The 26,824-nt window shown below is 43.0% G+C and overlaps 2 protein-coding genes across 17 annotated transcripts in view; both read left to right on the top strand.

Annotated features, from left to right (window-relative positions):
• GLCE (glucuronic acid epimerase) overlaps positions 1 to 7,213 on the top strand; it is a 48,250-nt gene extending 41,037 nt beyond the window's left edge. For all 11 annotated transcript variants that reach the window (XM_065847704.2, XM_065847705.2, XM_065847706.2 and 8 more), the window contains 2 exons: positions 951 to 1,196; positions 3,416 to 7,213. In XM_065847704.2, the coding sequence (XP_065703776.1) occupies positions 951 to 1,196; positions 3,416 to 4,440 (1,271 nt within the window). In that variant the 3' untranslated portion in view covers positions 4,441 to 7,213. The remainder of the gene's footprint in view (positions 1 to 950; positions 1,197 to 3,415) is intronic.
• Positions 7,214 to 8,557: 1,344 nt separating this feature from the next.
• On the top strand, positions 8,558 to 25,658 carry KIF23 (kinesin family member 23). 6 transcript variants are annotated; one of them, XM_065847381.2, is made up of 24 exons: positions 8,558 to 8,670; positions 8,791 to 8,857; positions 8,990 to 9,118; positions 10,479 to 10,584; positions 11,195 to 11,331; positions 11,973 to 12,082; positions 12,606 to 12,776; positions 13,736 to 13,777; positions 14,197 to 14,309; positions 14,449 to 14,570; positions 15,130 to 15,232; positions 15,366 to 15,445; positions 15,529 to 15,648; positions 16,164 to 16,323; positions 16,867 to 17,034; positions 17,262 to 17,419; positions 17,798 to 17,971; positions 18,716 to 18,895; positions 19,268 to 19,573; positions 21,487 to 21,717; positions 22,698 to 22,780; positions 23,073 to 23,154; positions 23,261 to 23,331; positions 24,846 to 25,658. In XM_065847381.2, the coding sequence occupies exons 1-24, from the start codon at positions 8,627 to 8,629 to the stop codon at positions 24,859 to 24,861; spliced, it is 2,973 nt and encodes a 990-aa protein (XP_065703453.1). In that variant the 5' UTR covers positions 8,558 to 8,626; the 3' UTR covers positions 24,862 to 25,658. The 6 variants fall into 6 exon arrangements, with proteins under 6 accessions (XP_065703453.1, XP_065703454.1, XP_065703455.1 ...); XM_065847382.2 differs by lacking the exon at positions 13,736 to 13,777; XM_065847383.2 differs by lacking the exon at positions 19,268 to 19,573.
• The last annotated feature ends 1,166 nt before the right edge of the window (positions 25,659 to 26,824 follow it).

Genomic DNA, 26,824 nt, shown 5'->3' with positions numbered 1-26,824 from the left:
ATAAATTTCAAGTGAAGCTCTTACAGCACATTTCTTTTTTTGCATCTTGATGAATGCACCCGTAACTGAAAATGTTTAGCATTAATAAGTGAGTTGGCTTCCAGGAGTTGAAATAATACATGGTATTTAAATATTCCCTGTGATGGTTTTCTCTTTAGGCAGCACTAAGCCATCACATCTCCATCAGTCACATTTATTAATAACGCAAAGCACCAAAATATGTATGAAAATGTGTCGTCTTATATTTAGTTTAAGTAATCTTTTCATTGTACCACATTTCTGAAGAAATTGGTTTCTAAGCTTGACATTGCCAAGGGGGAAAATGGTGCAAATGTCAATTTGTTTATTTTCATCTGCCTTTTTTCTTACACGCATGCAAAGGTTTACAGAGCTAAATATCCTTGGTTTCCTGCTAGAGGGTCATGTTGATATATTCCCACTTTGGATTCTTATTTAGAGATTGGGAATTCTTTCCAAATAAAACTCAGGACTTCAGGAGAATCCTGGGTTTATCTGTATTTTAAGTATCGTGTGTTTACTTGCTCATGGAGGTCTGTGTGTAAATCAGGGGTATGTTCTGCAGGTGTTGCCTGGAGAGCCTGGCTGGTTTCTGCAGGTTTGTGGATGCTGGGGAAATTGCTCTGCTAGCATGAAATAACTCTTACCAAAATGTAATAATAACACATACACTTAATTTGCAAAGATTTATGTGACATTAAAGGGATTGTGTTAGATGTAACATCGGTTAGAGATTTAGTGGTCTCTGGGGCAGGGGGAAAAAATCTGTTAGGGCATTTTAAATGTATTTTATTAATAAAGTAAGTATGATGCATCAGTAAACAGTTAAATAAGAATGTATGGAAGACCATAAGGACTTCTTTACAATTCAAGTCAGCCTTTTTATTTGAAAACGTGCTGATAAACCACTCATTTTCCCTCCTCTCTCGCAGGTGTGCCGTTGTCCACGCAGTGGGGACCTCAAGGCTACTTCTACCCCATCCAGATTGCGCAGTACGGGCTGAGTCACTACAGTAAGAACCTGACAGAGAAGCCGCCTCACGTTGAGGTATATGAAACAGCCGAGGACAGGGACAAGACCAGCCGGGCCGCCGAGTGGACGGTGCCCAAAGGCTGCTCCCTGTCCACAGTACCCGATAAAACCAAGTTCACCAACGTCAAACAGTTTGTTGCCCCAGGTGTGTTACCCCAGATGCGCGGCACCTAAGTCACATCTCTTAATTTTTGCACGCGTGGTACGAGTGGAGCTTTAACTTGTGGGGATTTATGTATTTTTATTTATTCCACGTGATTTCCCATCCTTAAGATCTCACCTGTGAATGTCATCTTCTTTCTGTTCCTCTGGAGTTTTTTCTTCTGTTTTCCCTCCATCACTGCTTTTTCAATGCTGTTTTAATGATAAAATGAGTGGATGTACACATGGAGGGCAATGAGAAGCCACAGTCACACCTCCTGAGCCTTTCAGCCTCTGTCTCAAAATAGAAGCAAAAAAACCCGACACTATGGAACCAGTTGTAAAGCCTGGAAACTGGCAGTGACGTGTGATAAGCAGATGTTGACAGATGATAGATAAGGGCTATTTTCAGCCCATAGCGAGCGCAGCACGTGCAGTTACCCACCCAGACCCCCATCTCTCTTCTTTGGGATCCAGCTGTTTTTGCAGAATTTGGGATCTCAGTTCTGGTTAACCCAAGTGAGTACTTGCAGAGGATGGCGAAGTTCTGGGGCTGGGTAGAGGTGCTCTGCTGCACCTGCAGACATGCAATGTGCATTTTGTTGCCATCTCTTGAATTTACTGTTTTCTGTTCAGTACTTAGCAGGGAAATTCATTATTGCATGCAAGAGTTTCCTTTGTGCTAGGACAGGCTCATTAATAAGGATGTAATGTATTTTTCCTCAATCAATACCCATTAGAATTAATGAGTCCATTACTTAAAGAGACAATGAAGTAATTTTGAGTTGGCACCTTAGGCCTGGGTCTCTAGGGAAAAAATTGTTGAACACTCTTATGTCTTTGTAGTAGATAAATACGGGGAGAGGAAAGGCTAAAAGATCTGTTATGTATTCTCTCCTCATCCTTTATTGATGGCAGAGTAATCTGGGGACTCGGAGGCCGTGGTTTGCATCCACTCGTCTTCGATGGCCTTAAGTAATGGATTTATAGGCGCTTACGGCAGTGCAAACAACAGGCAGCCTTTAGTTCTCCTTTGCTTCTTAAAACACTTTTTTTCACCTCTATTACAATTCCCTTCATTATCACACAAGCACTTATTTCCATGGAACTGTAAAACTTATTGACAGACTTTGCGAGTGAGGTTTTTTAATTGGATTTTTCATAGGAGCAAAATGTGTAACAAAGCGCTCAGTTTCTTCTCCTGAAGCAGATGCTGTTCTCCAAAACTCAGAGGAGTGAAGCTTTTACTTTAAAAGGCTGGAAAACATGACATTTAGTCAAAACAATAGATCCTGTACAATAGCACCATACAGCATGGGGTGTGGAAATGGTTTTGATGCAAAATACCTTAGATTAGTTTGGGAGATGGGGAAAAGCCTCTGCTATGCAAGAAATAGCTGACCGTAACTTGAGGTTTGCGTGTAAAAACATTTCTAGGGGATAAAGGAAACAATTGCTGCACATGGGAGACTTTTAGTATATAGAAAGCTGTTAGTTGAAGATGTTTTAAGGTGTTTATCCTGTGACTTCAAAGCTACAGGATTTGCACACAGCCCGGCAAACTAATTAGCCCTTTGATCTTCTGGTATAATTTTTTGGGCAGGAGTTGATTTTACATTTTTAAATCCAGCCTGCGAGAGAACACTGGATTTCATTATGTGGTCTTGCCTAGGAGCTTTATTTAATACCTTTTTTTTTTAATTAAACAGAGTTTTGCCAGTGAAGAGGCTAATAAATACTTTAACACATTAGTCTTCCTGTATTATTTTCTTCTTTTCCCCCCATTAAACTGCTCAGCGCATTGTTTTTTGGTGCTGTCAGTTTGGCCCCGTTGGTGGCTCTTTCCCTTACCCCCAGTCCTGTGGGTCTCCTTTGCATTTCTCCATCAGTCGGGTACCAGAAGATCTGATGAAGCCATCGATCGAGCCCCGGGCATTTCTGCTCTGCAGCAAAGTGCTGCTCCGCGTTAATGTGGGATGCAAACGAGTTCTCCCCGGTGCTGCAGGAGTCGGCCTTTGCTCACGGATTTACTTTTACCCTTAATTAAATAATATATGATAGTGCGCAGAAAGAATGATTGAATTATTGATGGGCTGGCCTAAAAGCTTTTGGATCCTGCCTGGCGAGAGGGTTCACCTCTGGAAGCTGCACTTCATAGCTTAAATGTTCTGGAGAAACAAGTGCTTTACCACTGAACGAGGCTTTTGTTTGTTTGTTTTGCAGAAAATACTGAGGGGGTATCTCTGCAGCTTGGGAACACCCGAGATTTTATTATTTCTTTTGATCTCAAATTCATAACAAACGGGAGCATTTCTGTGGTTCTCGAGACGACAGAGAAGAACCAGCTCTTCACCGTGCACTACGTGTCCAACACCCAGCTCATCGCTTTCAAGGACCGAGACATCTACTATGGCATCGGGGCCAGGACGGGCTGGAGCACCCTCACCAGAGACCTGCTGACCGACCTGCGCAAAGGCGTCGGGCTCTCCAACACGAAAGCTGTCAAGCAGACCAAAATCATGCCCAAGAGAGTGGTGAGGCTGGTGGCCAAGGGCAGAGGCTTCCTCGATAATGTCACCATCTCGGCCACCGCTCACATGGCGGCTTTTTTCGCTGCCAGCAACTGGCTGGTGAGGAACCAGGATGAGAGGGGCGGCTGGCCCATCATGGTGACAAGGAAACTGGGAGAAGGCTTCAAATCCTTGGACCCGGGCTGGTACTCGGCCATGGCACAAGGACAGGCCATCTCCACACTGGTGCGGGCCTACCTCCTGACCAAGGACCAGGTGTTCCTCAGCTCGGCCCTGCGGGCCACGGCACCCTACAAGCTGCCATCGGAGCAGCACGGGGTGAAAGCCGTCTTCATGAACCGGCATGACTGGTACGAGGAGTACCCGACCTCCCCCAGCTCCTTCGTGCTCAACGGCTTCATGTATTCCTTGATCGGGCTGTACGACTTGAAGGAAACGGCTGGGGAGAAGCTGGGGAAGGAGGCGCGGGTGCTGTACGAGCGGGGCATGGAGTCCCTCAAGGCCATGCTCCCCCTCTATGACACTGGCTCGGGGACCATCTACGACCTCCGGCACTTCATGCTGGGCACGGCGCCCAACCTGGCGCGCTGGGATTACCACACCACCCACATCAACCAGCTGCAGCTGCTCAGCACCATTGACGAGTCCCCCATCTTCAAAGAGTTCGTCAAGAGGTGGAAGAGCTACCTGCGTGGTGGGCGGGCAAAGCACAACTAGAGCTGGCAACCAAACCGCGGCCCCGCTGCCTCCCTGGGGACAGCTGCAAAGGCTGATTCCTAAATTCTCTAGGGACTGTTTCAAAGAAGTGATCCTTAAAACTGATCTTCTGAAACCATTGCATTCCAGTGGGAAAAGGTTTAGGTTTGATGGGTTGGATTCGGGAACATCACCTGTCCTTAGTGCTCCACTATCTGCACAAAGCAAAACCCCTTTGTGCTTCTGAGTTTGGGGACAGTTTTGGTTTGGTTTTGGTTTGGTTTGGTTTGGTTTTTGTTTTTTTTACCTTTTAGTAGGAAAATCTTTGCAGAAGCCATACAGGTCTCTAAAGTCCAGCATTTGCCTGAAAAATCAGTCTGTGGCCTCTTTTAAAATGGAGTTATATGTGTATATGTTGGAACAGCATAACAGATCATGTGACGTAATGCCATAAGTGTGTATTTACTCGTAGCCTGGGTAGTGGACAGTGTATCTTTCTAAAGGTTTGCTGTTTTTTTAATACGGATTCTTTTCTTGGGGTGAAATATACACTTTTTTTTTTTTTTTCGGTTCTCTGTCTGGAGATACTTTAGCTGTGTGGTTTCTTTACAGACATGTGGATGGAAAACACACGGACCATGCGCAGGCTTCGCGGCCGTGTCACGTAAGCACAACTCAGTGGGACTCGGGGACGCATGGAGCCCGTGACTGTGTCACCCCCTTCTGCAGAGCAAAATTTGCCGTTACCCCTCGGGTTTGCTGGTGCCACCTCCTCCCCGGTAGCTGGAATCTCTTGTCCTTGATCCCAGTGTTTTGTACTGTATTTTTTTATTTCTATCAGAGAAGTTTCTCTAAGCTGTGACAACTTCATTCTTGTCTGGAATTCCTGAGTGTGACCTGGAGCTCATTATGAGCAGCAAACAGGAAATTCAATTGGAATTCATCAAGGTTTTCCTATGGTGATATTCTTTTTTAATCTGCTTGACTATATCAAGCATTCTAAAAATTAAAGTCACTCAGAGGGCTTTCCAGCTCCACCTGTGCTTTAATATCAAGTTCCACCTCCACCGACTGTGTTACTCGTGGTGTGAGGGCTCGTTACATCTCCAGCACCACTTTGCCGGCCAGGCTTTGTATTGATGGCTCTGCCAGGCCAGCGAGGGTACCCAGTGATAACCCGTGTCCCAACCCAAACGCTTCCACTTTACTTGTTGGCGTGTGGAAGAAACCAGATGGTTTCTTTTTCCTATTTATCTATCCTTACACCCACAGTTAGTCTGTTGTCTTGGTGTGTAGCATCCTGGTTGAGCCAGAATAAAACCAACCAATTGCATCATTAGATCAGGGGTGTTTTGTTTGGTAGTGCAGCAAATGTGGGTTTTATTGGCTTTTCTTGGTGTTTGCTGTAAGTCCCAGACTGGAAAGCTTTTGGCGTGAGAAGGACGTGGATGAGCTTTGGGGTTTTTTTTCCATTCATCCTATTAGTTGTACATGTAGGTGGGGATTAAGCTTAAGATGTTCCTACTGAGGACAAGGTTCATTCGAATCACAGAAAGGCTGGGCACAAGGACAATATGCATCTTGATTATTTCTTTTTTCTTTATTTTTTGATGCTTTTTCTATTTCTCGCGGATATTTGAAACAGCTTGTAATTACTTGATCTTTGCAAACGCATGCTACGATCACGTCAATTAATATGATAAGTGGATGTCACAGGAGGAATTTCAATACCAAAGGTAGCAGAGGTTGTTTTTGTTTTTTTTTTTTTTTACGTACAGGCGTATACACACAGACACACAAAACCCAGAAAATGTGCTTCCTTTACAAACGACTGGTCCTTACTGCAACACAGAAACATCCTTCTCCTGCATGTTTCTTCCATCTTTTGCCCATTTTGGGTTTGGAGAATCCAGCAGGACTCTTTGGGTGCTGCTCTAGAGATGGCATTGGTGCCTTACAGAGGCCACAATTTCCTCTTTTTTTAAAAAATTTTTAATTAGTGCCAGTTGAAGAATGGCCGCATTGCTGATGTTTCAGTGCTTCGTGAGAGCCGGCCCGGCAGCTTTGGCCATGCCAGCGCCGTCGGTCCTGTCACATCACCTCATCCCCAACATCTCCATCACGCTTTTGTTGGCCTTAGCACATGTGGAAATTAAACCCAACTGAAGAGAGTCAGTTTGGGGAATTCTCCTGTTATTTTTTTGACTTGTGCAGTGGAAAGAGGATCATTGGACATCAGTGCCCATGATTTCATCGAATTCACTTCAGTTGGGTTTTGTTTGTTTGTTTTCAGTCTTCAAACTGACAAAGGTCTTAGGGATTAAGACCCGTTTAATCTCGCCATGGGGCTTTACTGTACATAGACTTCATCGGAAACATGGGTATATGCAAACCAGTGACACAAGCACAACTGTACTGTGTGGCAGTGCTGTTTTCCTTGGCCATCCTGCAAGACATTCACTGAAGGCTGCTATTTTCATTCACTTGTAATTGTACTTTATTTTTCCTACTTTTTTTTTTTTTTCTGTTACATGTGGGGTATACACCATGTGTTAAATATGCAATAAATTGTTTACAGGATGCCCTTGTGAAGGGTAGTCCTTTGTAAAGCTGTACAGACTTTGCAGGTTAAGCACAATGTGCACACATTAGTTTTATATACGGCAAGACATGACTTTTTGCAGAGGGAAAGGTTCTACTATGTTTATATACAAAGTAAATGGATCAACGTTTGTGCTTAATGTAAAGGTGCTTTATAAGACTGTAAAATAAATTTTTTTTATCTTAAGACAAAGGTGAGGCATTGTCATTATTTCATTTGGTACCTTCTGCCCTACGTGTGGTTGCAGATGAGCCCTGAGGAGCAGTTGTCTTAAGGGTTCTGAGATGCCTCTTTTTGGGAATTCTAGAAGGTTTTTAAGAAAGATGGAAAATGTTCTTTTTTTCAACAGTTAAGAGTTTGCTGGTTTAAGGTAAGGAACACAGATCTACATTCTCTGCTCAGGTAAAGGTCACACAGTATGTTGCTGGTATGAGTTATTTCTGCTAAGTGTGTCTCATTTTGGGTTCATATGATTTTTTTGGTTAAATAACCATTTTAACTGTTCACTAAAAAATGCTCTAAAAAAGACAAAAGGTGTGTCTGCTGAGGTTGCTGTAATGTGCAAGAAATGCACCACTCTCTTAATTCCTGTTTTCAACTAAAAAGATGCAAGTCCTATCAAAATTCCCCCCAAAAATCAGATCTGAGGCCACCTCTGTCTTGACCACTCCACACCTGAAGTGACATTTCCCACCTCAGTGCAGAAACGCTGTTAAATCAGGGCTGGTCGGGGGAAAGTTGGTGCCTCCTGGGCTGTGTGACCTGCACCAGTATGTCCCGTTTGATGTGGTTTGATAATTTTGCGTGACTGAAACGCACAGAGCAAATCTGCAGCTGGGCAGAGCTTGGGGGCTGGATCCAACCGCCTGGGTGAAAACATTGATTTTCATTACTTAGCAATTTGTTAAAAATATATGAGTTGAAAATAGAAGTCGGATTTAAACATGTTGTCTTGGTGATGAATTTGAATGTTTGCTGCTCTTTTGTGGTGAAAGAAGATACATTTACCATCTGCCCGGAGTGATTGATAACTCCCGCGGATGCGTCGCGCTCCCTGAATGTTAAATAGCTCCTTCGGGACTTCACTAATCTCTTCCCTAAACGGCAGGAGTTGTTTAAATGCCAAGCACTCAGCGATTCGGCCGGTTAAGCGAGGTGGAGTTGTGTGATGGTGAAGTTCAAATGTTGAAAGACATCCCGGCACTCCCCAGCTTCGGTCTTGGGGACGGTAAATAGTTTAACAGCTCATCTTGTTGAATTTGTCTCTCTAAGCAGCTTGCCTCGGGGCTCCCGGCCCCTCCCTCCGGGCCCGGGTCCCACTGGGCTCCGGGGCTCCCGGGCCCGCGCCGCTGCCTCCTTGTCCCGGGCGGCCCCACCAGGCCCAGCAGGGGGCGCCCGCGCTCCGGGCCGCGCCCGTTAGCGGTCGCCATGGCAACGCTTGCGGCCTTGCGTCTCGGGGAGGGGCTGGTGGGCGGTGTCTCAGTGACGTGACCACGCGCTGCGCGGTGACGCACGGGGGCGCGGCCGTGCGCGCTGACTGGTTAGATTTGAATCACAGCAGCGCGCGAACCGCCGGTCGCAGGCGGCACGGGACCGGCCGCCTCCATGGCGACAGTGCGACCCCGCGGGCACGGCGACATGAGGGCGGCGTAAGTCCCACCCAGCCCCTGCTCGGCCTCGGGGCCGCGGCCCCGGCCCCGTCCCTGGTCCCGTGCCGTCCCGTCACCGGTTCCGTGCTGTCCCTCACGCCTTCCTCCTTCTCCCGGTAGGGCCAGGACGCCGCGCAGACCGGTGCCCAAGAAACCGTCCAACCCCAGCCTGAAGGATCCCGTGGGGGTGAGTACGGGGCCGGCTGGCTTGGGGAAGGGCCGCGGTCCCTCGGGGAAGGTCCCCCTGGAGCTGGGCCGGCTCTCTCCCGCCGGGTCCGCTCTGAGAGGCCCCGGGGTCCTTGTTCCCCTCGTCCCCCAGGTGTACTGCAGGGTGCGACCGCTCAGCCGCCCGGACCAGGAGTGCTGCATCGAGGTGATCAACGAGACCACGGTGCAGATCCACCCGCCCGATGGATACAGGATATTCCGCAACGGGGAGTACCGGGAGGTAACGGCCTGGGCGCAGCGGGGAAAGCCATGCGTGTGCCCCGCCCTGGGGCTGTGCCGGAGAACGGGGCTGAATTGGGCACAGAGGTGCTTTTCCCCGCTGTCGAGGTTTCCTGCTAGCTCGGAGGGGTCTCTTGCAGTGTGTAAATCAGCGGTTTGCAAAAGCAAGTTTTCCAGACCAGAAAACCACTTAAAGTACAAACGCACCATTAGCTATCAAATATTTCCTCCTCTGTATATGAAAACATCACTTCTGCAGGGTGGAGGGGAGGGCAAAAGGAGCAAAAGCAAAGCTGGCAAATGTTTAGACTGTTTAAAGGACTTTTTCATGTAGGACTACCAGCTCTAAGCTAAACCAGACACAAATGAGTTAAGAGTTGATTTACCCCCAACTTCAGTTGGGTAATAAAAGCAATATTTCGCTGTTTGTATCATATATATGGGTGAAAGCTGTAGGTTATGTTTAATATATGAAGTGTAGAAGAGTAGGTAGCAGGTTACGAAACTGTTCATATTGTTCCTTGATCAATACAAATGTTTCTTAAAAGAGGACAGTTTAGGTCATGAGAGCAGCAGAATGAGGAGCCAGAATAAGGCAGCACTGAACAGGATTCCGTAGTAACACAGTTAACGCAGGTTCCCAACAGGCTGCTGGAACTCCAAGGGAGACAAGGTCCTAGTGTTTAAAAAAAAAAAAGTTAGTTGGAATGCAGAATATTTTGTTTGTGATTTCAGTCTGGGATGTTCTTACGGACAGTACATAAAGTGATCTTCAAAGGCTTAAATAAAATAGGCAAAGGTTAATTAGAAGCTTAGTAAACAGACTTTTGCTCACAAACTTTAAGTGTTTACAAAAGCAGGTGTTTCAACTGAAAAGTGGCCAGATTCATATGAAAAGGAAAGTATATTGGAGGCTAGGCTGGAAGAAGACACAAGCTTAAAACAAAACGATCAAATGCTGGAACAACTCGATTTTGGCCATTGTGGATGTCCCTTTGCTCAGTGCTTGTGTAGATGATGCTGGGAGCTCCAACAGAAATTTGAGGTTGAAGCTGTAAATTGTGAGATTCTCTGGTTGCTGGGGGCTCAGGCTCTGTGATGGTTCTGATTATTTCTGAACTTAAGCTCTGTGAGAATGAGAAAGTTGCTGCTCTTCATTATGCACGTCTTATTCTCACAATAGTTCCATTGGAGCAACTACCCGTGTTCAAACAGTGGTAAATTCCTAAAGTAGAATCTTTATCATTCTGATAAGCTGATGGAAAGTGGTTCCAAGGTATGAAATAATGAAGCATTTTGAAGCAACAGACTTCTGGACAGGGATACTTAAGGCTTAGGGTGGTGTATCTTCTTTTGTTCAGACACAGTACTCATTTAAAGAAGTGTTTGGCACCCTTGTTGTTCAGAAGAAGCTTTTTGACGTGGTGGCTAAACCTCTAGTGGAAGACCTCATTCGTGGGAAAAATGGTAAGCGAGAACTTTTTCTCTTTTCTGTTTGTTACTGTGCAGTTTCTTCTATTGCTGTGATTTCATGTGTCTCAAGGTTTCTTGGCTTGTGTAGAGAAGAACATGGATATCTTCTTTGCAGTGGAGCAGTTGTGCTTCAGCTCCCCTAGACAAGTTCTTCTTGCCTTTTGTTACTTCTAAACCCATTTACCTTTGCTATGATGTGCGTGTTCCTTGTGTCAAGGTCTAATATTTGTGTACGCTATTAACTGGATAAGCTTTTTTTCTGTAGAAAAGGATGACTTGTCTACCTAGACAATGACTACAGAAATAAATCAGTTTTTAGGCTTGATTTCCTGGGCATGGTTTGATATCATAGTGCTGGTCCTTGAACTGTTTGGGTCAGGTCAGGCTCCTCATTAACAATCAAAACAAATCAGGTCTCCAAATCTGGGATTTAGTGATTTCCTTCCATTTTGGCTTCCAAACGTGCCCTTGACAGAGCGGATGATCAGTACTGGCAGGAGTCATTTTTTTTTCCAAATATATTTGACCCAAGAAAGACAGGACTTGTGATCATAATGACTTGTTTGGGGTCAACAGGCATGATTACATGAATTCCCTTTCCTAGGTCTTCTTTTTACCTATGGTGTGACGGGCAGCGGGAAGACTCACACCATGACGGGATCTCCTGGGGACGGAGGGCTTCTCCCACGCTGCCTCGACATGATCTTCAACAGCATCGGACCCTTCCAGGCCAAGCGATTTGTGAGTGCCTTTGTACTGAATTCTCTGCGCTGTTGCTTGTAACGACCTAAAAACACTAGAAAAATGTCCCATTCAACATATTTATCTCCTGTCTAGTCAGGTGGCTGGAACACTTTAAGAAAACCAACCCCCATGAAATTTGAAGAGCGGGGCCAAGGAGGCAGGAGTAGTAGTTAGGACGGACGTTTCGTGAAGATATATGGCTCTCCTTATAATTGTTGTTCATTCTTTAATTAAGTTTTTTAAAAACAATAAAAAAAGGAAAGAGGAAGGTTCCTGAGTTATGGAATTAAATCCATCTACAAAATAAAAAAGCCCCAGGAAACCATATCTAATCTAGGTGATGTGAAACTTTTCTTATGGCCAAATATCTCTGGGGTTTTGATACATAAATATACTTGAAATCCTACTGGAATGCGTTTCCTCAGTAGCATACTCGCTTGGAAGCTTTTATGAAATATTATTATCTTGGAAATATCTGTTTTCTGTCAGATCTACTTCACATTAGCCAGAAGATTGAGTGTTAGTGAGGGGCATGGTATTTCCTGCTTGCTCGACAGCTCGATAAAATGATTTGTTTTGCTGGCCAAGAGCTTATGTTCTCTAGTGTTTGTTGTTATACTGTCTAAACATGCTCACAGGTTTTTAAGCTTGATGACAAGAATGGTGTGGATGTTCAGTGTGAAGTAGATGCTCTATTAGAGCGCCAGAAGAGAGATGCCATGCCTGTTCCAAAAACTCCATCTGGCAAGTAAGTAACTAATGTAACACACAGAATGAATTTTGTTAATGTAAATGGTATTCTGAAATTGTGGTTTTTAACTTACTTTGGTTTCTTTATCCTTCCTTTGAAGAAAGGAATAAAAAATATTAATGGAAAGCTAATGTGGTTTGTGTGGTTTGAGCAATTGCATAACTATTTACACTAGAAGACTTAAACCAAAGTCTGTTTTTTGTACCTGTTAACCCGTGAGTTAAATGCTGTGACTTCGCCAAGGGGGAATACTGGGAAGCTACATTTGGGGATATTTTCCAAGACACTTCTTATTGCACTGAGTACAGCAGTGTCAGAGGAGAGTTGACCTACAGACACTTTCCAAGTGCTTTTTTATAGCTAGTGTGGCTGGATGCATTGTCACTAATTGCAAGCGCTACACTTCCACACTCCAATCATACTATCCGTTAGCAGACTTGCTCTCTAACTGCATCACTGGCTGACACATTAGTTGGCTGTGCATGCTCCGTTACAATAACTTATTTTGTGTGTTCAACAGGCGACAAATAGATCCGGAATTTGCTGACATGATCAATGTGCAAGATCACTGCAAAGTGGAAGATGTTGATGAAGATAATGTCTACAGTGTCTTTGTCTCTTATATTGAGATCTACAACAACTACATATACGACCTCTTGGAGGAAGCTCCATTTGAGCCTATAAAACCCAAGTTAGTTCTATGAGTACCTTTAATTCTACTTCAGTTACATTTTGCGGGAACTACAATGTGTGTTTGTGGCTGCATTCTTGGCCAGTCTGGCTCAATTTGTGGAAGAGACTTCAAAAATCACATGGAAAAGGAGATGGCCAAGGAGTCCAGACTGTAGTATTTACGTGTTCCAAGCACTGATGGTTGTTCTGTTGCTGCTAAGGCTTAGTGCTCCCTTCCTCCTTATAATGGGAGGTTAATAAGCAAATATTTATTAGGCAGTGTGCTGTATCCCACTGAGATTCTAAGTCTATTCATGGTATTTTGTGAGTATTGTTCCTAGCAGGTGACAGCAACTTGAAGGGTAAGCCATTCCATAGCTGACTTTTTTCTTCTGGAAAGCGTATATTGTGCAAAAGATGTTATTTTGTTACTTCACAGTCAATGCAAGTTTGCATATTATTTCACTTGATGCAAATCATTTCCATAGAAACAGAAATTAATAGTCTTATAAATGAAATCATGGGTGTTCTTAGGAAAGGCATGTGCTTGGCTGATGTCTAAAATTGGTAAATCTTGAGACCTACAGAAAAACAGTCTGCAAATTGAACTTGGAATATATATATATTTTTTTTTTAATTCTAAACCCATTAAAGAAAACCCTAGGCCTATCCTTCAGTACACGTGTTAATTAAAGAATTGGCTAGTTTACAAAGACTAACTAGAGCAAAACATGCTATTGGGCTGAAACATCAAGAGCTGTCTCCAGGGTACTGATTTGAAATGAGTTTGAATGTCTGCAAATGCTTTTTGGAGAAGAATAGAATTATTTGCTTTAGTCCTATGCTTATGTCCAAAAATCAGCCTATGAAGAATTTTGGACTGTTTCTATTTATAGAAACTACAGTGTGTTATATATGAAAATATTTTAGACACAAGCTGAATGACTTAATATTTTTTTAACCCTGTTTTTTTGGTAGGTGGAACAATTGCAACACTCCTGTGCGAAATGGTGACTTTATGTATGTGCATAAGCATATTATTCCAAATACTGAAAAGTCAATTTTTCTTTTAGTAGAAGCAGAAAATAAATCCAGACTGGCTCCCTATTTCTTCTTGCTTTACTAGTAAATATAGAGCGCTGTCGAAGCTGTCTTGCTTCTGTGTGCATGTAGAAAACCGATAGTTGCCATCCAGACCCATGATTTCCAGTAACAATTGCAATTAAACATAGCTTCTAAATTAAAGCAGTAGCTGAAGTGTAACTAATCTTGGCTGAATGTGTGTCCATGTACTTGCACTTCCTTTCCATCTGCTGTGTGGATAATTGACAGAGTCTGAATTTTGTACTTAAACAAAAGAAAATGTGCATGACATGGTGTATTGCTGTACAGAAAACTCCAATCAGTGTTTTTTGTTTTGTTTCCTCCCTGTCCTTCAGACCTCCACAATCAAAAATTCTCCGTGAGGATCAGAATCACAACATGTACGTTATGGGATGCACAGAAGTAGAGGTGAAATCTACAGAAGAAGCTTTTGAAGTATTTTGGAGAGGTAAATCTTAGAATATAACTTGTTAAATTCCCTACAGATGTGTAATCCTTTATCATGCTGAAACCAGAATCGGCTCTGCCAGGTGGCAAGTCTGTTAAATAAAAGAGGTTTTTGGAGGGATTGTTTTTGTTCTGAACAGGTCAGAAGAAGAGGCGGATTGCAGACACTCAGCTGAATCGAGAATCCAGTCGCTCTCACAGTGTTTTTATTATAAAGTTGGCTCAGGCACCACTGGATGCAGATGGAGACAATGTGCTACAGGTGAATTCTGGGGCAGGTGGCTAAACGAGAATTGCGCACATGTATGTGTGTATGTGTAGGTTAGAAAAGGTGCTCAACCTTGCCGCATGGCCTACCAAAACAGTTACTGTGTCTTGAGCGTATGAATCTTGCTCGTTAGCAATTTCATTTTGAAGGCAATCATAATTATTAAGTTTTGAGTCTTTGCCAGAATTAATCTCCCTTTTGTAACGGGAGTAGAGCATTAAAATGGAGCATGAAGCTGCCTATTCCTTTGGTTTTTACCTTTGCTTCTTTTGAGCAAAAACTGTTCAGAATCTAAAACTTGAATTTTAATATCTATCTTGTGGCCCAGGGCAGAATGGATCTGCTAAATTAATGTTCAAAAAAAAAAAAAAACCAGTGGTGCACAGCTGCAGGCATTAAGGGCTATAAAAACACCTCAGACTTCGTTTAAAGGTGCAATACATTATTTTTAAATGTGCATGCTGGCTCGGGTTTGTAGGGATTTTTCCCCCCACTTTGTTAGAAGGAATATAGAGCTAGTCTTCAGCCTAACATGATTTGTTTTCTGTAACAGGAGAAAGAGCAGATTACTTTAAGCCAGCTGTCTTTAGTCGATCTGGCTGGAAGTGAAAGAACTAATCGAACAAAAGCTGAAGGGAACAGGTTACGAGAAGCAGGTATGTATCACCTTTAGACAGAAATCTCAGCAGTTTATTCTTAACCAAAACTGTTAAATAATTTGGGAACGTGATCCAAATGGTTGATTACAGTTTTTCTGTCCTTGTGGCTTGTGTTGGGTTTGTTTTTTAGGCAACATTAATCAGTCACTAATGACATTAAGGACATGTATTGAAGTTCTACGGGAAAACCAGATGTATGGAATGAATAAGGTATGCAACCCGTTATCTAATTATCTTTGATTTGATGAAAATCTGGTGTAATGAAAGCTTAGAGGTCTTTTGTGTACTTTAAGATGGTCCCGTACAGAGATTCCAAACTGACTCACCTCTTCAAGAACTATTTTGACGGTGAAGGAAAAGTGCGGATGATTGTGTGCGTGAATCCGAAAGCTGAGGACTACGAGGAGAGCCTGGTAACTTCCATGCAGATCTTGCCTCATTCCTTCCTGTTCTTTTTCTATGTTTATCACTGAATTACTGTACTTGTTTAGTAGCTGATAGGGATGGTTATTTGCGCACTAATAATCAAATATAATATTATAAGGTAAATGTGCCCTCCAAGTCTTATTTTTCCTCCTAAAAATGACAACTGCTACTTGCTTGTAAGATAGGGAAAGTTTCTCTTATTTACAGAAGTCCAAATACTCACCTGTATTTAGGTACTTAATTGTACTATGACACTTCTTACAAAAACTTGAGCATCTTCACCATTTCATGGTTCCTTGGGGCTGAGGTTGGGGAGGTGTTACTGGGAAGGTTTTGGGATGCTCCGCTTCAGAATTACGAACTATCGAGCTGGGAGCTATTTGAGATTGTAGCTTGATAATGTGTCCTCTAATGCTTTTATCGACATGAAGTACCACTGTCAAACTTACATGGGGCCACTCCTGGTTGGTTCTGTGGTTAAGCTGCTCTGGTACTTTTGCAGCAAGTCATGCGCTTTGCAGAGATGACGCAGGAAGTGGAGGTTGCGAGGCCCGTTGACAGAGCCCTGTGTGGGCTGACGCCGGGACGGCGCCTCAGGAACCAGGCGTTCCAGGAGGAGCTCTCGCGCAAGCTAGAGATGCGGGGTGGCCCCATAAATGAAGGTAAGTGCCAGGTGATTATAAGTTTTTCTTTTGTTAGGTGTGAAGGCTGTTTTAAAACAGGTTTGTGGTTTTTTGAGCCTTGAAAGTGCAAAAGGAACTTCACAGAACTGTTGTTGTGACCCTTCCCTGCCATAGGTACCGCTCTTTTTATGTTGCGAGTAGCGCTGCAGCATGAACCTGGTTCTTGTGTTAAGTCTCGAAGTAATTCTTTGTTATTGGTGATGAGGTGAATTCACGGTCCCATTATTGCAGCTCCTGAAAGGAAATTGTGCTGAGGCTGATACTTTGATGTCTTTTGTGTGCTTAGGGCCTGCTTTAGAAATCAAGAGTTGCCTGGGGTTATTATAAAGCAATGAATCAAGAATGTACTATTTAATCTTAATACTGTCATCTCTTCTGAAAACTTCTAGCTCTCGTTAATTATTCTATGTTCTGGCTGCTTCATGATGCTGTGAAATGAATGATCTGTGGCTGGGTGTTGTCAAATGGAATTTTCCTGTTCTGTAGCTTGCTGACAGACTTTCTTGGCTTTCAATCTTGCAGAAACAGAAGAGCAATCTGTTGCAGAAATGTTTTTGCAGAGCCTACCCCCATTGCCTTCGTGTGAGCTATTGGACATTAATGACGATCAAACGCTTCCAAAGCTTATTGAAGTCCTGGAAAAACGCCATAAACTACGACAGATGTTATCAGAAGAGTTTGCCAAAAATGGTAAGAGTTTGAATATCAGCATGGAGGTAGATTTTTCGATGCCCTTATTACTATCCAAAGGATCTCTTCTGTACCAACAGGAAATAATTGTCTTGCTTAGACTGATCATTTAAAAAAACTTTTTTGAGGTAATGAAGTAGGTGTTAGCGTTAAATTGATAGGAGAAAAACAGAACTGCTTTTGATATCATGGAGATAGGGTGAGAAGATATATTGATTCTTTTGCAGTACTCGCATTTAAAACAATGCTGCAAGAATTTGACTCCAGTGTTGTAGCCAAGGAAAACTATCTTCAAGGAAAACTGTCTGAAAAAGACAAAACAATAGCAAGACAGAAAACAGACGTAGAACGCCTGGAGAAGAAAATTAAAACTCTGGAATACAAGGTCAGTTTTTTCATTGTCTAAAGCGAAGCACAAAATGTGTTTTCTGTGTACTGTTTGTCAGGCTTCTAACGTCAGAAGCTCCTTGAAAGATGGATATTAGAAACAAGATTAAAAGTATTTTGTGGGAAGCTTTACTGAACACTTGTAGATTTTTGGTTTTCCAATGAAGCTATTCTTAATACTTGAAAGTAGGACAGCTTTCTTATAAAGTTGTAAAATCTCTGAATTTTTTTGGAATGTGGACTGTTTATCTGGGCACACTTGTACAACAGCTGATATTTTCTAGTGTACAGTAACAGAGAAATATAACTGGCGATTCTGTGCTTAGATGGTTGTGCTTCTAAGCAGCATAGCCAAGTTCTTCCTCTCTTCCCTCAGATTGAGATTTTAGAGAAAACCACAACAATTTATGAAGAAGATAAGCGTAATCTTCAGCAAGAACTAGAAAGCAAGAGCCAGAAACTGCAGCGTCAGGCTTCTGACAAGCGCAGGCTGGAGGCACGGCTGCAAGGCATGGTGGCAGAAACAACCATGAAGTGGGAGAAGGAGTGTGTGAGTACACTGCCGATCTGCTAGAAATGTGTGAGGGAGCAACGCTGAGGGGAGTGTTCTCATCCAAAATCCAAAACTCAGCACTATACCAACTCCTGGGAAGAAAGTTAACTCAGCTGAAAATGGGTCTTTTTTTATATAGTAGTAGCATGAAAAATGGAGATGTGTTTGGCTTTAATTACCAACTTGAACAGACATTTCGAGCTTTCACAAATATGGTATGGTAAAATAAATTTCTCAGCTGTCTGGTGCAGCTAGAGCTCTTCAGCACTTGGTCACTTCATTTCTGTATCTGGAATTTGCTCTTTTGGGTTTGTGGCTCTCTGAGGAGTGATGCTCTTGTCCTGTCAGTAGAAGCCTAATGTCAGGCTCTCCCCTTTATCCTCATGCGAACTCTTGCTCAGTTATGCACTTGACAAGCAATAAGGAAAAGAAATCAGAGAGATTAATTTTTACTATTGCAGGGCTGTTTACTACTTCAGGATCACTGGCAGAACTATAGTTAGACCTGCTCCCATTTCTCATAATTTAGGAAGCAAACTGATTATGACACCAAACATGGTAGTATTTTATAATCCAGAAAGTGGTCTTTTAGCTTTGATATGTCACTATTTCCTATAGCTTGTATCTCTCTGGGGCAGAGTTTCATTCTGTGTGAAATATGCAGTTCTCTTCAGGCTTTCAGCACAATTACTCGTGCTTTCGTGGAAGGCATTTCATGCTTTTCCTCCCTTCCCTGGGTAGGAGCGTCGTGTAGCAGCGAAGCAGCTGGAGATGCAGAACAAGCTTTGGGTCAAAGACGAAAAACTGAAGCAACTGAAGGCCATCGTCACTGAACCAAGAAATGAAAAGCCAGAGCGGCCTTCACGGGAGAGAGACCGAGAGAAGCCCGTCCAGAGATCAGTGTCTCCGTCACCAGTGCCTGTAAGTTGCCCTTAAATCACTTCTTGATATAGGGGCAAGTGTATTTAGAAGAATGAACTAAAATGTAGGGCACTTCTATTTTAGTGGTGAGAAAATAGTTCCCAAGCACAGAATTTGGATAACTGAACTTGCTTTGAATGCTTTGTCTCCTGTTGTATTTATCAGTGCTCTTTATTTGTGCTCTACCTTCTAATGCCACCAGTACTGGAAGGAGACCTGATCCTCCTGCTGTCACTGCAACCCTTGACCTCTCCAAACCCATTAGCTTGACTAGCTGAATTGGCATGCTGCACATTGTCACTGTTCATTGTTTTATTGCCTTATTAATTGTCAGACCTGTATGTTCACTGATTTCTTTCCTGTTCTCTCTAGATTTCTAGTAACTTTATTACTCAGGTTCCTAACAGCCAGCGGCCTGTGAGCAACCCGCAGCTGCACAGACGTTCTAATTCTTGTAGCAGCATTTCTGTGGCCTCCTGTGTCATGGAGTGGGAGCAGAAAACCCCTTCGCACAAGCACACCAGTGGCACTTCTAATGCGAGGAGTAGACAGCAAGAACCAGAACAAAGTAGAGACTCTAACACCTCAGACAGAAGGCGAGGGATGTGCTGGACTGGAGTCATTGAGGTTCCCAGGCGTAGACATGAGCTAGAAATAGAAGAGGATCAATGCTGCAGGGTTAGTGCTGCTCCTGTCAAAAGCTAAACGTAGTGTTGCTTAGTCTGGCTCAAAAGCTCATTACAACTGCTCTTTTACATCCAGCACACCTAACATAGATTGGAGTTTTCCCCTAAATGTATTTATCTTAGAACAATGTGTTTCCGAGTTGAGTCTCACTACTCATTCTATTTGTCGTCTTGACGTTTTAAAAACTCCTTAAAAGCAACATGTGTGTTTCTTGCTAGTGCATAGGTAGCACTTGTGAGGAACTCTGAACTCGCTAGACCTTTCCTCTAGCTGTGAATGTCCTTGTGTTTTAACTTGTGTCCATCTCCTCCAATCTGTCTCGCAGCCTGCAATGTACCATAGTCTGTTTGGGCAGCTTAAAAGGTGGTTTATGAGCTGTATCTGCAAATATCTTCTGGAAATGGTGCTTGGACCAACATCTTGCTTGTGTAACTGTTAACTTTAACTCTCTTAGAATAGTCTTCCCTAATTTTCACATTGCCTTAAAACTGGGGGCTTTGCTTACAGGCGGGAGACTTTCTTATTTTCCTCATTAAACTGATGCGTGCAAATGTTTGTATCGGTGGCGTCTCTATCACGTTGTAGCACCGTTGCAGTGGCTCAGGCAAATCCAAGAGAATCTACTACCTCAGGCTCGAGAGAGAGCTCGAGAGGAGGAGAGTTTATCATGACATAATTAATTTTTGATAGTTTTCTCAAAATGTCTGTCACTTGCTGGCCTTTTGAAGTCAGGGACCTGCTTTTAAGCAAATACTCTTCCAATTAACTAATACACGAACTGCCGCCAGCAAGGTGAGGGGTGTGGGCTCTGCTGCAGTAAAACGTGAGCAGCAGTATCATGCCCTCTCCTTGGAACATAATTTCTAAGGCATCTTGGCAGAATTGCTTCAAAACTGTCAATGGAAATAAGTACTTGCCCACTAAAAGAGGGGAAAAAGGTATTGACTTTTTTTTTTCAATTTTAATGGAAGATTTTTTTCTGAAAGCCACACTTACCTATATATGTTTAATTTTATGAGCTGCTTTAGACTTGTAAGAGGTTTATCTGTGAAGGGTAGAGCCAATCTCATGTCTGCTGGTCAAGGAAATCTTAACTGGTGCTCATCACCTGAAAATACAGCGGATATGATTCGAATTCGTAGGTTTGGGTTATGTAACTTCCCTGTGAGTCAGAGGTGTCTCAAATTAGTGTGTCGATGGAACAAAGTTTGTAAATATTATTTCAAAAGTCCATTCAAAGGTCTTGAAGGCTCCCAGGTTTTTAAACAGGCTTCCAGATTTTTTTCTGATTTCCCTGAGCAACTGACAATAATGTTCATAAATTAAAAATATATGAACATCAATCATTTCTCATGGGTTTTCAACAGTGGAGCTCAGAAGCGATAGCAGCAGGGCAGGGGATGCTTTCTCTGCCCTGTTTACTCACAAGTGTCGTGAGGCCTTGTTGGAAATCCATACTCAGCCTGCTTGCTTTGCTGCCTCAGAAATTCATTTTGATCCACGAATGCATCCAGGGAATCATAAATGTCTCTTTTCTGGTTGGTTAATATGTTCGTAACAGTCTGTGTTGAGTTGGAAACTTGGGAGGAGCATTGCCAAACATGAACATGTCCTCTGTGAGGAAACTTCGCTATGTGTGGAATGCAACAGATTGGATAACACTCAGCTAAAATTTAAAAAAAAAAAAAAAAAAAGCAATTGGCACAGAAATAATCCATAAATACTTTAATGCAAGGCTCTCTATAATGGTGCCTTGCAGGGCACTCTGAAAGCACCTTAGGAACGAAGCTTTGATCTCTGTACAAACGCATCTTAACCAGACCTGCACCGTTCCCCTCTGCTAATGATGTCCTCCAAGATTTACCGTGTGCTGATTTCTTCTGATTCTCTCCTGCTCTGATCAGAACGCGCCTCCGGTTCGCCTCAGACACAGACGCTCACGCTCAGCTGGGGAGCGCTGGGTGGATCACAAACCACCTTCTAACCTGCCCACTGAGACGGTCATGCAGCCGCACGTCCCCCACGCCATCACGGTGGCGGCCGCCAGCGAAAAGGCGCTGGCCAAGTGCGACAAGTACATGCTGACGCACCAGGAGCTGGCCTCTGATGGGGAGATTGAGACCAAACTGATTAAGGTAAAGCAAAACTCGCAATAACCTTGTCAATACCTATTTCTGGCAGTACGTTTGTAGTCCAGGCTTACTGGCTGCTGAGAGATTTGATTTGAAAGTTTTGTGCTGTTGGATTTAAGGGATTTTTAGAGTCTGAAAATACTGTTCTTGAACTTTGTCCTTACTTCCTATAAACTTGTTTATCCCAGTCGTCGTTTTCCTTGGAAGTAATTAAATTTGTTTTCCCTCTAGTAAAATGCAATAATCCATTTGTAGTGAAAGTTTCTCAGGCTTGTAGCTGCAGCTAATCTGGTGGAGTCGGTCTTGTTGGAGTGATGTTATTTGATTTCCACTAATGGTATGAGTCAGCTTGCTGCAGTGATGGAAGCTCGAATGCTCCAGGACATAATTTCTAGTAGTCAACTGACAAACAAATTGGTGAGACAGCCTTGGCTTTGAACGCTTGTGATGTTTGTGTCCCAAAACACCAACTGTACCTACCCCAGGCAAACCGAGAGCTCTTTCTAATTTATAGGAAGAAGCTTTTGGTTCATTTTTCCTAGAGCCACAGACCTTCAAATGTTGTCTTTTCTATTTTAGTTTTAAAAAAGCTCTCACTTCTGTGAGGTAACATTGTAGTTTCTAGAGGTACTTCCTTTCAAAAGCAAAGTCTTGCACAGCTGACAACGCACCTGTTCATGCTGTGGAATGGAACTATTGAAACGAAACCTGTGACATGATTTCTGTGGTATTACTTGGTCATCGTGATCATACAAAAATCTTTGTCACTGTAGTGCATGATCATCAGGGTAGATGGTGTTCACTCTTTATTGTCCTGTGTGTAATAAGAGAAGATATATCATGGGGGAGAGGGTACTTGTGCACATGTGCTTGCTGGCTACAAACCTGCAAGGGAATGACAGTTTTAATGTGAAAACCGGCCCTGTAGCCATCATGCTGACCCAATGACTGACTGTACCTTGTGAACTGCTTTTGGTTTCCAGGGTGATGTTTTCAAAACCAGGGGTGGTGGACAGGCTGTGCAGTTCACAGAGATAGAGACTCTGAAGCAAGAATCTCCAACTGGGTAAGCTGTGGTCTTAATTTTAGGTTCTGACACTGCTGGAGGTGGGGAACTCCAATAGCGCATCTGTAAGTGCTCCTGGTCCAATTATGGAAGAGAAAAGTGTTGCATCTAACTTGAAATCATGTAAAAGTAACTCAGAGAGGCCTATAGATACTGTAGCTGCTTTTAAGGTTGGTTTGCTACTAAGAGCAAGGTACTTATTTAGAAAGCATAAAATGTATTCTTGTTTGTGAAAGTCTGCCAAAATATATGACAGTTGTGACTATTTTTTCCCCACGTACTCCTCTTTCAGTCGAAAGCGAAGATCTTCCCCTTCCAATCCTGACCCAGCTGAGGATGCTACAGACTCTGCATGGACTGATGTAGAAACCAGAGTAAGCTATAAAGAAAGGGGACATATCGTGATTGATCTGGATGAGAATTTGGGGTGATGCCGGGGGGAGGGTTAGCAATGGACTCTGATTTTCTGTGTCCCCTCAGTGTTCTGTGGCAGTGGAAATGAGGGCAGGATCAGTTCTTGGACCTGGATATCAGCATCATGCTCAGCCCAAGTAAGTGCATCTCTCCTGTGCAGCTGGGCTAGCGCGTTCTCTTTTCTGGTAACAACTCAAGTGTAAGAACTTTATTTTTTTCCCCCGTTGACCTTGCTGCCCTTCCCACTTTATCTTTAGGGTGCATGTCTCTTTAATACTATAAGATAAGCGGGCTTACTCAGTGCTGGAAGCTGGTGACAGGATAGATCTGTAGGGGACTCTAAGCGGAATTATTGTCTTTTGGGTAAAACAGTGAGCAGAGTGTCAAGTCTGATCTTGTGCTACCTTGACTGTAAGAAGCTGGAGCTGTAGGATGCCCAGCAGGTCTGGAGTGGAACAGGGCGAGGGGTGGCAGTGACAAAGCACTGAGCTGGATCCCTCTCCTGTCCCCCCAGCCTTTATCAGATGCTGTTATAGTTAAGAATTCTCACTTTTGTATGTTTAAATAAATTTAAATTAAACGAGGTTATTTCAGTATGGTGTAGGGAGGAGGGAACTGAGGCAACCATAGAATACACCTAATAGTATAGTTGACTGTAGCTAATATTTCAGCTGCTACCTGCTGTGTAGTTAAGGTGTGTGCTCAGGAACCGTGGGCTTGTGCTAGAAGAGATGTTCCTGTTTTTCAAATGTGAAGATAAGTCTGAATTCTTCAGGGCGGTCTTATTCTTTAATGTGTTGGGATCAATAACAGTGACACATGTGAACACCAATTACCAAACCTGAAGTCCCAATTTCTAGCAAAAAGAGTCCAAATGATCCTGCAGTTTGTGAGGCTGGTGCCCAGAACTTGAGCCCTACATCTAACAAAACACTTCACTGACTTAAGAAATGCTTCGGATAAGATAGATTCATTAAAGTCAGTGTTGCAGAGCAGAATTCAATCTCCAGATCTGGGCGCTTTCAGACAGGTACTGGCAGTGCTGCCAAGTCACCCGGGCAGCTCAGGGGAAGAAAATTTGCAGTTTTGCAATAAATGTTTGCAGGCAGGAGAGAGGCCTGGAGAAGTAAAGAGGTTTCTCTGAAGCCAAAATCAATTGAACTTATTGCTATTGTAGAACTATGGTGGAAGGGTATTTTGGAGAGTATCTGAAGTCAGTAATCCCTCTTTCAGATGAAGTGACAAACATGCACCTGTTAGACACTTTATTATATCTCTTACTAGAAACTGGGACCTGCTCAATGTGGCTGCTGCTACTTGCAACCTTCCTACAACCTTGTAATATTGTAGTAAATCCTTTTGTTTGCCTATGTATTGAGTTTGAGCTTCTATTTATCTGAACTTATCAAACAATTGAAATGAAACTTCGGTTTAGGCTCATGGCTGTTAAAAAAAAAAATAAAATCCAACTGTTTCTTGATTAATAAGCTCTTGAGTTTTCTGATGTTAATTGTAGCATTTCTTAGCATGGGACATGTGAGACTTTTGCATGCAGCAGAGCAGGTCAAGAGGCTGGGAACTGCTGTTAAGGAAAACAGCTGCTGTGCAAAATCTGAAAGTTGTTTGTGGCTTTTGTTCTTTTCTCTTTTAGGCGAAGAAAGCCATGAAGTCACTGTACTGCCTTGGAATCCTCTTGATTTTTATCACTCACGTAAACCCTCTATGCTTGATAAACTTAATAAACTGTTTTGTTTTCAATAAATGCTGATATTTCTATGATGGCCTGTGCTAGGCAAGGATCAAATGGGAGATACATTTTTTTCGATCCCAAAGAAGCCCGTGTGTGGGAGTGTGTATTTTCAGTAGGTGTAGGAGGTTCTGCCATTGTGTCCTCTGGATTTGTGAAAAACTCCTGTCTCGTATGTATGAAGCCCTTGTTATTAAGCTGTATCTTTATAGACTAATGACACAAGGCTTTTGCCTTGCATATTTTTTCAGCTTTTTCTTTTTATAGTGCAAAATACTTCTATTCTGGTCACTATCTCTTCCTGGTCAGGTCCTCTGTTTTGCAGAGGCATAAATGCTGCTATTTATTTAGATGCAGTTAATGCACTTTAACAGTGTTTCTATGCCATTTCCTATTTTATTATAACTAGGAACAGCTTGGTAATATGGATTTCTTCTTGGAAGATATACCTTTGATTGTTTAATATGCTAATCAGCTTGTGAAAACAATTTCAATCTTCAAACCTTCCCAGTAATGAAGCAAGAATACTGAGATGATGAGTAACGGTGACTTGACATCAGACCTACTTTGTTTTGTAGTCCAAGTAAATAATTTAAAAAGTTTTAAATCTGTAGATATATGGTAAAAGGGTAATTTGCTCACAGATACGGTGAGAACTTTGTATGTGTGGCTCTGCAAACGTTAAAATAAATACTTTTTTTCAATGGCTCTTACAAACCATGTTTGTGTTATGTATGGGTGTGCTAAGCTGCAGAAACTAAGATAAAGCACCACAGCATCTTGACTGTATCTTGTGCAAATGGCTGTGAATAAATGCACCTTTTGGGAAATTTCTGAAGTTTAATCTGCTTGGATCCCAGGACAGGTTTTGGAGAAGCTTACCTTTGTGTCTGCAAATTGCTTTTCAGGGCAGTTGGTTCCATTTTGAGCAACTGCCTCATTAAGATAGTGAAGCTTTAGGCTTTTTCCAACATAAGAAAAAGCTTTTGTTGCTAAGTAGTTTAAAAACCCTTTTTTATAAAGCCATGGGCATTTGGATTTTAAGGAAAAAAGTGACCAATGTGAGTGCCTGTTTGTAGCTGGTATAAACAAATCTATTTTTTAGGTGATCCATGAGAAGCTTTATATTCTAAACAAGGCCCATCTTTTCCATGGCTCTTGTAGGGCAACAGCTGGAGCAGAAACCTCTAGAGCAGCAGTGACAGCTGATGCTTACACCATCCGCTGTGGTGGTCTGGACGCTCACCTGGCTTAATTGTAATCCCTCCACAAAAGCAGGAGGCAGAGCATCCCTCTCCTGCCATCTTGAGCAGGCAGCGCCGCTATGGTTTTAGAGACTATGCCATGGTCTGCGTGGCAGGTGTGTGCGTTCAGCATGCTGCTTGAAGTAGTTTTGCTTTTATTTGCTGCCAAATTAGTTAAATGCAATGTCTTAGAATATAGCTAATATAGCATACAGGGGAAAAAGAAAAAAAAAAAAAAAAACAACGAAGAGAAGAACCAACCTGAAGAAACAGCATTGTAAAAGAAACAGTTTGTTGAAGAGGCTTCTGTGAACCGGAGCTCAAGGGACAAATGTGCCGGAGCTGCATGGTGAGCTAATGCCGCTAGATGGTGTGAAATAACCGTCGGGGCTGGATCCCTGTTCTGTGCATGGGGTGGCAGTTCCCCTCTCCCCCGGGACACCCCTGACCCTGATGGGTCCCCTGCACCACCCATCACTGCTGCCTGGGGGAGGACAGCGACAGGAAGGGCAGCTGACAGAAAGAATGACAAAAGAAACTGAAATAAGGCCTGTGCGCCTATCTTTGGCATCTAAATTAACTCCTTCGCATGCACTAAAATAATTGATCTACTATTAATGATGAGCAAGCTGTCAAAGG

This window comes from Patagioenas fasciata, chromosome 12, assembly GCF_037038585.1.
Source record: "Patagioenas fasciata isolate bPatFas1 chromosome 12, bPatFas1.hap1, whole genome shotgun sequence".
Taxonomy (NCBI): domain Eukaryota; kingdom Metazoa; phylum Chordata; class Aves; order Columbiformes; family Columbidae; genus Patagioenas; species Patagioenas fasciata.
The sequence above is the reverse complement of the archived record's forward strand: the minus strand, read 5'-3'. Positions and strand labels throughout refer to the sequence as shown.